Below are 11519 nucleotides of genomic sequence, written 5' to 3'. Positions count from 1 at the left end.
ACGTATCAATATGGCAGTAGAGTTTGACATGCTTGCCATCAAGGTTTACAAATTAATTAAGAACGATTTGAAAATGGCGGTTCATAGTAGAGAAAATCCTATAATACTAGCTGAATACCATTGAGGCCGGCCAGGGAATCAAGAGTCTCAAAGAATACTTCAAGGATTCTGAATGAACAACTGGAATCTGCGCTTCTTTGCACATACAGACATTTTACTTATGAAAACTAAATACTGTAAAAATAAAATAATAATATTAATTAATCCTCATTAATCGATGTAATATAAATAAAATTTTAACAGAAAAAAAACTGACTTCAAACAAAATACTATTTTAAAACAAATAAAAATGCACTTAAAAGTAATAAAAATAATTGCATATTTAACATATTTTAGAGTCCTCTTAGGTAAAATGAAATGAAAAATATTAGACTACTTAAAAGTCGACAGGATAAAAAGGGGCCCCAAGGGAAGCACTACCTTTCAAACAAAAAAAAATATCAAGATCGGTCCACCCAGTGAAAATTTATGAGGTAACAAAAAAAAAATACAGACGAATTGATAACCTCCTCCTTTTTGAAGTCGGTTGAAAACAATCAGTTCAAACATTATAATTAGCGTTAATCCTAAAATTATTTTAATGGTTAATTTCTGACACGTAGATCTGTATTCGATGAATCCTATAATGTTTGAATAAAAATGAAGAATATTTTAAAAATATTTTATATTGGTTGTTATGGTGACATTATATTAGGTTGGGGAAAAAGTCTTTTCGCATATAGTATGTATGAACTTGTAATTAAATCTCTTTGGCTATACCATTTGTATCTGGCTGGTTTTGGTATCATTAAAAAGTTTTAATTTTAAAGAAGGCACTTTCAAATTCAAATTAGGAATTTGTGTGATTTTCATTTGTTTTTGTTGTTGTTAAAATGAGTGAATCTAAAGAAGAAATTCGACACATTTTAAAATTTTACTATAGTAAAGTAAAAAGTAACAGCCTGTAAATTTCCCACTGCTGAGATAAGACCTCCTCTTCCATTAAGGAGAGAGATTGGAACATATTCCACCACGCTGTTCCAATGCGGGTTGGTGGAATGCACATGTGACAGAATTTCGATGAAATTAGACACATGCAGGTTTCCTCACGATGTTTTCCTTCACCGCCGAGCACGAGATGAATTATAAACACAATTAAGCACATATATATAGTGGTGCTTGCCTGGGTTTGAACCCGCGATCATCGGTTAAGATGCACGCGTTCTAACCACTGGGCCATCTCAGCTCTTAAATTTTACTATAAAAAAGGTAAAAATGCAACTCAAGCCGCGAAAAAAATTTGTGATGTTTATGGACCTAATGCAGTATCTGTGAGAGTAGCGCAAGTTTGGTTTAAGCGTTTTCAAGCCGGAAATTTTGATATCAAAGATGCATCTCGCTCTGGTCGCCCTGTTACGGACAAAATTGATGCCATTTTTGAAAAAGTGGAGCAAGATCGGCATATTAGTAGTTACGATGTAGCTGAAGAACTGGCAATTGACCACAAAACGGTATTGACTCATTTGAATAAAGCTGGGTACACAAAAAAGCTCGATATATGGGTGCCTCATGAACTCACTGAAAGAAACCTAATGAACCGTGTACTCATTTGTGATTCTTTATTACGACGTAATGAAACCGAACCATTTTTGATGAAGCTGATAACTGGTGATGAAAAGTGGATCACATACGACAAGAACGTGCGAAAAAGATCGTGGTCAAAGGCCAGTCAAGCTTCACAGACTGTGGCAAAACCCGGATTAACTCGCAACAAGGTAATGCTGTGTGTATGGTGGGATTGGAAGGGCATCATTCATTATGAGCTGTTACCGCCCGGCAGGACCATCGATTCAGAACTGTATTGTAAACAATTGATGAGATTGAAGCAAGAAATTGAGAGAAAGCGGCCAGAATTGATCAACAGAAGGGGTGTGGTTTTTCACCATTACAACGCTAGACCTCACACATCTTTAGCCACTCAACAAAAATTACGAGAGTTTGGCTGGGAGGTATTAATGCATCCGTCGTATAGTCCTGACCTTGCACCTTCAGATTTTCATCTGTTTCGGTCTCTGCAGAATTTCTTAGGCAGTGTCAGGTTAACATCACGAGAGGACTGCCAAAACCACTTGTCGCAGTTTTTCGATCAGAAGCCCCAAAATTTTTACAGCAATGGGATCATGTCACTACCAACAAGATGGCAAAAAGTTATGGAACAAAATGGCACCTACATACTTTAGTCAAATGTAAATAAACTATAAAAAAAACTTTTTGAATTTTCATATAAAATACGAAGAAACTTAATTATAAAGAAGAATATTAATTATAAATTTATTTTTGTTTTATTAATCTTCTTAATGTAACAAAAATAACGGGACGTTAGTTTGTTGTAAAACAAATAAAATTAGTGGTTGTTTTCGTTGTGCTACTAATCAGGATATATAAAATTATGTACGAACCATACAATCTATTTAAATAATTAATAAGTAATAAATTATATTAATCTAATTTATTAACTATGTTTTTTTGAGCTAGTCTTATAAATATTTTTTTTAAATAATTACTTTGTTATATAGAACATATATATCAACCCGCACCCCTTCCCCTTGATGGATAGCATTTATTAGTTATATAGATATTCTAGTTGTAGAGCATATATGGTAAGACTGATCTTAAAGTAACAACCATACATTTGAATTTTCGCGGCTTCATCTAAGTTAAACCGAAAGTAATTCACATTTACCATATTAGTAAGAATATACTGTATAGATTATTCATTTCTCTATCGCTCATCCAGAACGATATCGTCACAATTGCAAAAATGTCTAAAAGGACTTTTTCATTCCAAACGGTCTCATTTCGTACATACGTTCTTGAATTATTGTTTCAATAATTTTTGATAGACATCTATCAAAAACGATTACACTAAAACGTATGTAACGTTCAAGTGTTTTTGACATTGGTATGTACGAAATGAGATCGTTTCGAATGAAGAAGTCATTTTAGAGATTTTTGCAATTGTGACGATGTCGTTCTAGATGAGCGCCATGTCAAAATAAATATGGACATTATTGTTTTACGATTATCATAATTGTTAAGTTAACAAGGAGACTATGAATATTGTATGTGTCTAGGAAGGTAAGATAGCAATAAAAAACGGTTTAAGGATTAGGAATGCATCAATTAAACAACGACACCAGTTACACACTGATTTAATAGAAGCAATGCACCGGGTGGGAAGCAGCCACACATACACATAAACGCCTAACAACTACTTACATATATAACAGTGTGTAAATGAAATAATTATATTCAGGCCCTGGCTTAGCTCGAGTGACAGTTGAGTATATTTACAGATTAACCCAAATTATTACGTTAACTTAAGACTTTTTTCATACCACATTGGTGCTTATTTCATGCCTTAGAGGATAGGGTAAAATGTCCAGAAATGCTTAAATATGTATCTACTAATTTTAATTACAATCCCAAAAATTTTTTCATATTCTTAACTTATAAAATGACGGACATCCACACATATATGTAAAATCTCATTTTACACACGACATACTTATTATACATATATGTACAGAAAATCTGTATGGATACCGAATGTAAATCTATAGAGTAGAACCCCGGTTTAACCACTATACAGTATAACCTATACCGGATAATCGCGCTGCTACTGACCCCGATTATCCGAATCAATTAAAACTGGGGGTATGCCGTATAATCGAAAATCCGGGTAACCGATCTCGAAGCAAATCAAACAATATTTAAGATTAAATATTTTTTAAATATGTAGTGGGATTTACGAACTATAAGTATAGATAACAATTAATTACAAAATACCTATGTAATTTAAAATTTAGTTTCGAAATAACTTATTATTGATCTTTGTAATGAATAACGTCTTTTCATTGAGGCTAAGACCCCGACTATCCCGCAAACAAATCAGAGCGGAAGTGCTCTGTCGGTGGCGGGAATATAGGTACTTGTCATAACATGTCTCGTTGCGCCGTCATTTTTAAATAATTGTTTTACTAATAACAGCCTAGAAAAATGAGTCTGGATAATAGGATAATCGATATACGGATAATCGGGATTCTACTGTAGTTCAATTGCAAATTGTTTTTAGTATATATGAGTAAGTTGCAACGATATAATTAAATATGTGATACAGATATTGAGGATCACGGCGGGGAAAGTCGCATCCAAGGTAATGATTTCCATAACGTTAAATTTGAATGGACGTACTTCTATGTAATGAATTAATTTTTTCAAATCTTCTTTATTCTTTTCATCTGAAAAAAAAATGTTTAAAATAGATCTAAGCTATCAAAGCATTAAATGCATTTCATGTCCGCAATACTAGAAAAAAAGACGTAAATGTTTTCTTTCAGAAAAAAAATTCATCGTCGAAGTTGAATTCTTTTTAAGAAATAAAAAAGAATATATACTAGATAAGAAAATATTGAAATACGAAACATGCTGATCCATAAGTAACTTTAATGATTAAAATGTAATTTTAAGTTTCACAATGTTTACCTTCCTCTAGCAGTAATTTATTATGCAGAATAATTTTTATTTTATAAATCTCTTTTGACAATGAACCCGCTTCGATAGCTGGCGCAAACATTTTTAAGATTAACGTAAAAGTAGCGAGGAACTCAGCTGCATAACCCAACGTGATTTTCTGTAAAAGAACATTATTATATTCCATTAAACACTTATTTAAAATTTTCTTAACGGAGTATCTTTAAAATACAAAAGTTACAATAAGTCCATACGTATAAACGACATAACTCACTAGTTAATATAGGTATTTAGTTCATAAAACTTTTAACAAAGTAGAGGTTACTGTTCCACTAAGTATGAAATTTTAAACACAACAATTTAAATAAATAGTCATGAACCAATATTAAATAGCTACACTGGAAAATGGGTGACCTGATAGTTATTGTTCAATCCCGATATGGTACCATGTACCAAGTACCGTAATATTTCTACATTACCACTTTTAAAACATTAATATTCCATTATTAGCTGTCACTTCCTGCGGTAACTAGAAGAGTGCCAGCTTATTAGCGACCACCAGCATGGCTTCCATCGGAATCGCTCGGCTGGTGATGATCTAATTTATATATACATATATATTGAATCCAAGGGTAAAAGGGAAGCTACATGCTTGCAGCTTGGACATAGCAAAGGCTTTGATCGCGTAGCATAATGCGCATCTTGGATGCTTCTTTCGTATAGTTTTCCTGGGGAATTACGCAAATTATGGCGTTTGTTGACGGTGAATATTGTGACATTCTGAAAAATCATCAATTCGGCTGTTCGGAAAATTTACATCTACATAGTTTATTCTGTATATTAATAACTATATTCAGTACTATGCAAAAGATATCACGGTGGAGACTTTATATACCGGCCGCATTGAAATTTTTCGGGAACATGACGATGAGAGACGATTTTTTCCAATTTTCAGAACATTTCTCTCACTAGTACGACTATTATACAGCACGGAATACTTTTCATAGATTCCAATTGGTAGCTATAGTAGTCAAGTGTGTTGGAAAGTTAAGCCTAATAGAAATCTAAAAAAAATGTGCACTCCGCAAGGCGAGATATTACTTCACGTCATCGCCTCACCCAAAACTTTACAAGACACTTCAGCTCACATGGAATGCTCTCATATCTGAGCCGGATTTCAAAAGTTCCAGCTTCGTCCATTTGACTACATTCAGCATTCATATATTAGAGTGAAATCAAACCATTTCCAATCTGGTGGATCGATTGCTTTTGCACTGAGATGTTGGGTTCTGCTGCATATTTCACGGGACTTCTACCAAACCATTATGTTTCAACCAATCTCAGGCGCAGAATTTTACTATGAACATCATGTTAGAATTTCTTTTTTCATCCACACACAGAGCCATTTTTTGGGGCATCTCCTGGCCCCAAAAAATGGCACTACTAAAACAAAACTACTCTGCGGCAGCTGTTCCAATTCCGACACGATTCGGGAATTTTCAGATTTCCATAGGCAGTGGTACTCACTTTTTATCAGATGAACCTCCTATTTCATAAAAAAGCCCTACCTAAGTACAAAAGTAATAATTACGTACTTACCGATCCCACTTTAATTTGACTTATTATTTTGTATGTTAGTATCAACAATTCAGGTATATTTGCCATTAAAGTGACGATAAACTAAAATAAACATTTCGTTAAACTTAATGTATTTTTATTTTACCATAATATTATTCTACTAAATTTCGTACTCACAATGGGGTCAAGTGAGTTCTTTACATCTTCAACCGAATCAATCAAAAATTTATATATAAGTTGCGTTTCTTTCAAGTTGATGTTATTATTGCTTACGTATTTTCTCAGAGTTACCAATCTGATTTTTGTAGCATAAAACAAGAAGTAATATATGACAATGGGTGTGTCGATGGCCAATATAGACATTGTGAAGATAATTTCCTTGTGAAGTATTATGAAGCAATCGCCAACATAAATACAGTAAACGATCGTTACACCAATTCTATACACGTATGATCCTAAGCAACATACCAAAATTTTCACATCTAAATCGTAAAAGGAATTATCTGCATTTAACTTTGCATCTATCCAGAGTAAATGTTCTAGAAATTTACGGAATGTTTTTTGTTGTGGCGACATTAATAATATTGCAACGTAGAAACTATTTTCAATGAATAATTTTACAAATGCTATGACAAGGACCTTGCCGACTTCAATTGTTATCATTATTAAACAAGAAACTACTATAAAAACAAACGTGAACGCTGTAATTATTTTGATAATAAATTTATGACGTGAAGATTTATATTCAATAAATCCGAAATCGAGCGAATAAAATATTTGAAGAACTGTAAAGAACACTCGAAGACTTTTCGATATCGGTCGCACGGGAGGCGAGTTTGCAGTCGATGGGTATTTTGGTTTCACATCAATCATCACGATATGGTTTATTTTTATGTACTATTACTAAGCAGACGTCAGCTCAGAGTAAAATTCACTATTGTATACATGTCGTTTTACTATCATTAATTGTTTAAGGAAAAAATGTATTAAGCAAATTGCTTTAATATCTGGAAAGCCATAAATATTTTCTTAACAGCATTGTATAAATTTTGAATGACTTGTACCAGTTAAGTTAATAAATTAATTATATTATTTCAATATACATTTTTATTGTATGTGTATGTCTATTATAATTTTATCAATGTAATAGAGATAAGAGTTTATTGAATAAATAATTTATCATTTATGTATATTATGTTTACTTAAGTTTTTTTTCTATAGGTTCTATTAAAAGGAAGCTTTTTTACAGTATTTTTTTTTGAATAACTGATAAATATTTGGCTCACAATCTCTCTTAAAAATTCGTGAAAACGAGTCATCGCGTAAAGCGCCCTCAACTGAAATGATAAGAAAAACTATTCTTTGTCCTAAAGTACTGAAATTAGTTTCAGTTAACATAATTCAATTACTGTAACACCAGTAGCAATAAAGAAATTTCTCACTCCAGAATACATATACAATTTATCAAATACATGTTTTGGTTTCGTAAATTTACCTTTTTCAATTCAAAGACCTCAGTTAATATTTGTATTCCTAAGCTGAGCTGATCTATAATCAGTGTATCTTTATCATGGATTTATTTGATTACATAAAATAATGTCATTTTTATAAATTATTGGTTTATAATTGGTAAAAAGATAACCACAGCAATTGCTGAGAGCGCGGAGATGACCCATGATTTTGAAAGCAACCATCATAACAAACCGCAATCAACAGTTGAGATACACGAGTTGTAACCACTGGGCCAACTCGGCTTTTAGGAAAGAGTAATAGCAGTAATAAGTGGGAAAGTGTATAAATGAAATAATACTATTATTTATAAAACTTTTAATTACATAAAAAAATATCGTCTAATTAAATTTCAATAAAAGGAATATATTTAAGTAAAATTACACTTTGTTTGTCAATTACAGTTGTATGAAGAACATGAATAATGTCATATTTTAAATATAGGATAAATTACTTCAAAGATAATTAATTAAATTTGAAATATAACTACCTTAATTTATACATATTTCAAATTCTTTACTTTAATGCTACGGTGCAGTTCAAACTGTAAATTTAAGGTCAAACACTCGCCTCCACTCTGATAGTTGAGATCACCTTACCGACCATAAGTTGCTTAACACTATGTGACAATTTCCTAATTAGAATGGTGTCTGAGTAAATAACGATTGTGAAAACAATATCGATAGCATACTTTACGTTCGTTCATAATCAGATAAAGAGATTGCATACTCAATCTCATGTAGATCTATTTATTGTTAAATTGCAAATTGGTTTTCAGTATAAATGTGTAAGTTGCAAAGATATAATTAAATACGTGATACAGAGATTAAGGACTACGACGGGAAAAGTCGCATCCAAGGTAATGATTTTGATAACATTAAATTTGAATGGACGTACTTCTATATAATTAATAAATCTATTCAAATCTAGTTTTTTATTTTCATCTGAAAAGAAAATTTACATGATAATTAGACGCTAGCAAACAGATAAACAAGACAATATTATTGTATTTGCGAGATAAAAAAAAAACAGAAAAATCGTTACACTTTCTAAAACTATCAGTGTGTATAACGTGTTCTTCGATTCAGAGAAACGTGATCATATAGCGGCAGTGCCACGCTGTACAGCTTGGTTACAGCCGAAGTACCACTCTCTCACTTACAATCGGCGTAAAGTGGTAGCTATGCTACCGCGTTTCGTCTTGTAAGTGCGAGTTCCAGTGGCCCGATCCCCCTCGCCCACAAAACTTGACGGTTGTGCAGAATAATGTTAAATTACCCCAGGAGGGTACCATTAGCGACAGCGATGGAAAATCCCCCTACCACCCTACCCACAGTGCCGGTTGTGCGGTACTCACAGTTCCACTGCGTTGGATACCGCCAAGTGTGGCTGTAACGCCACACTCGGCGGCACCAGCAGCAGTCAGCAGATTGGGATGGGATGTGGTCTTTTTTTGCATCTTACTCATGGGGGCAGATTTGTTTCTCGCCTGTTGTCGATGTGGTGCTTCAAGGAATGGAACTATCCATTCCTTACTCTGCAGTACCCATCGGTGGCAAATTTGGTGTGGTCGCTTCTGCAAAACGGCATTACGCCGAAAGTGGGCTATCAAACCTGGGCTAATGCATCTGCGTCTTTTGTTGTAAATACCAGCGCATTCAAAACGAAATATAACTCTAGGTCAATCAAAACGTGATTGCTAGGGCGAAGACGGAGTGCATTGTCAGAATTGGCGAGAGAATGGTATTCAGGAACGCGTGAATTCTGTTCTCTCGCTAAGGCTGTCTTAGGGAATTTCTCTCAGCCTTCCTTTCCATTTCTGCACAGGGACGGTGAGTCATTGGCCCATACCGCGATAGAGAAAGCTGATCTTTGAGGCTCTCTTTTCGCGTTGAACTCGACTCTGGATGACCAAGCAAAGTCTCCACCAACAATCCAAGGTGTGAAACCGCGATGCCGGATGTTAAATTCCGACAAAGTGCAGTTCTCATAGCACTTATTTCCTTGCATCAGCTCAGATCCGTCCAATCATAGGCCCATAGCCATTACCTCCTTGCTCTCTCAGGTAATGGAGTCCCTTATTAACTGCCATCTCCTGCGGTATCTGGAGGAAAATCAGCTGATTAGTGACCGCCAGTACGGTTTTCGTCGATGTCGTTCAGCTGGTGATCTTCTAGTTTACCTTACTCACATGTGGGCATCCAGCTTGGCCCCTTACCCGCTCTGTTTCTTCTGCATGTCAATGATTTCTTGCCGGCCGGGCTAATATTTCTCGGGAAACGTCGAAGAGAATCGGAAAAATCTTGTGTCTAATATCGAGACTACATTAAAAAAATCTCAGAATGGGGCCGACTAAACCTAGTCCACTTCAACCCCAATAAGACACAAGTTTGCGCATTAACCTCTAAAAAAATCACCATTTATCGTATCTCCTTTATCTGAGAACATCTCTATAACCGCTACAGGTAGTATCGGAATACTTGGCGTTGATATTTCGAGCCTCGTTCAGTACCGCGGTCAATTGGAAGGCAAAACCAAATTGGCTTCAAAAAAGCTCGGTGTGCTCAGCAAGGCGAGACAGTATTTCACGTCGGCCTATCGCCTAAAACTATACAAGGCACAAATTCGGACATGGAATACTGCTCTCACCTCTGGGTGGTACTCCCCAGTACCAGCTCCTTCCATTTAACCGTTCCCATCGCAGATTGGCTCGAATTATCGACGATCAAGCCCTTTCCGATCAGCTTCATCCCTTGACTTTGCGTAGAGATGTTGGATCACTCTGCATCTTCTACCGATTTTTTCTCGGAGAATGTTCCGAGGAATTGTTCGGATTAATCCCGGCTGCTGAATTATACAAAATTCTGCATTCCACCCCCACCACCTTCGTGTCCGAAAATCCACGACAGCGCGATTTTTAAGACATTTTCTACCTCGCACAACAACTCTGTGAAACCAGCTTTCGCCGGCGGTTTCTCCGAACCGATACTATTTAGGAACCTTAAAAAAAGAGTAGTGATCGCTTTCCATCAGGTAAGCCTCCTGCTCGTTTGCCCCTAATAACATAAAAATAAAAAACAATCAAAACAGCAATCAATGTATTTCACGTCCCCTGAAATATACTCAAGGAACATATAATAATGTAGAATACAATGAAGACCAAAGACAGCAGGCACATACGTAAAAAAAAAAAACAATTTAATTGAATTGATTAAAATGTCATTCCGTGTTTCGAAATGTTTACAAACCTTCTTCTGCCAATAACTCGTCATGTAGAATAACTTTTATTTTATAAATCTCATTTGATAATAGATCTGCTGCAAGAGCTGGCGCAAACATTTTATAGATTAACGTTGAAGCATTGAGGAATTCAGCCACGTACGTCATTTCGGTTTTCTGTAAAAATATATATTAATTTTCTTAACAAGGTATCATTGGATATTTCTATAATATAGATGGTAAATTAGCACGAGGCTGATGGAATGTGAGAACCACCGCCCATGAACTTCTACAACACCGGGAGGCTGGCAGGTGTATTGCCGGCCTTTCAGAAATGGATACGCTTTTTTATTGAACAACCGCTGGTGGAAGCTGATTTCACAGAGTAATTGGACGAGGCAGAAAATGTCTTAAAAATCACTCTGTTGTGGATTTACGGACATCTGGCAGTGCGGGTGAAACTTGAAATATTGACGAGATGTCCGAAGGTGAAATTTAGCAGTCAAGATTAATCCAAACAATTTCTCGCAAAGCTCAAGTCAACCCAAGTCCAAGCAGATCGGAAACGGCTTGATCGTCGATAACTCGAGACGCTCTGCGTTACATCAAAAGAAAGAAACGGGTGCTGTGCTGAGGAATCT

General features: G+C 35.1%; 1 protein-coding gene across 1 annotated transcript; it reads right to left on the bottom strand.

Moving 5' to 3' along the window:
- Positions 1-8433: 8433 nt before the first annotated feature.
- Positions 8434-11046, bottom strand: LOC124539105. Its single transcript, XM_047116429.1, has 2 exons — positions 10908-11046; positions 8434-8558 (listed from the first exon to the last, which is right to left on the bottom strand). The coding sequence occupies exons 1-2, from the start codon at positions 11044-11046 to the stop codon at positions 8434-8436; spliced, it is 264 nt and encodes an 87-aa protein (XP_046972385.1).
- Between the last annotated feature and the right edge of the window lie 473 nt (positions 11047-11519).

Source organism: Vanessa cardui, chromosome 21 (genome assembly GCF_905220365.1).
Source record: "Vanessa cardui chromosome 21, ilVanCard2.1, whole genome shotgun sequence".
Classification (NCBI taxonomy): domain Eukaryota; kingdom Metazoa; phylum Arthropoda; class Insecta; order Lepidoptera; family Nymphalidae; genus Vanessa; species Vanessa cardui.
Note: the sequence above shows the minus strand (reverse complement) of the source record. Positions and strands in the feature narration are given on the sequence as shown.

What these genes read in the sequence shown, in the direction of transcription:
- LOC124539105 (XM_047116429.1), bottom strand. Translation starts at nt 11,046, where the DNA reads ATGACGTACGTGGCTGAATTCCTCAATGCTTCAACGTTAATCTATAAA. An exon ending in CGAGTTATTGGCAGAAGAAG is followed by an intron (nt 8,559 to 10,907) that starts GTTTGTAAACAT and finishes TTAATTATATAG; the next exon opens with AAGTACGTCCATTCAAATTT.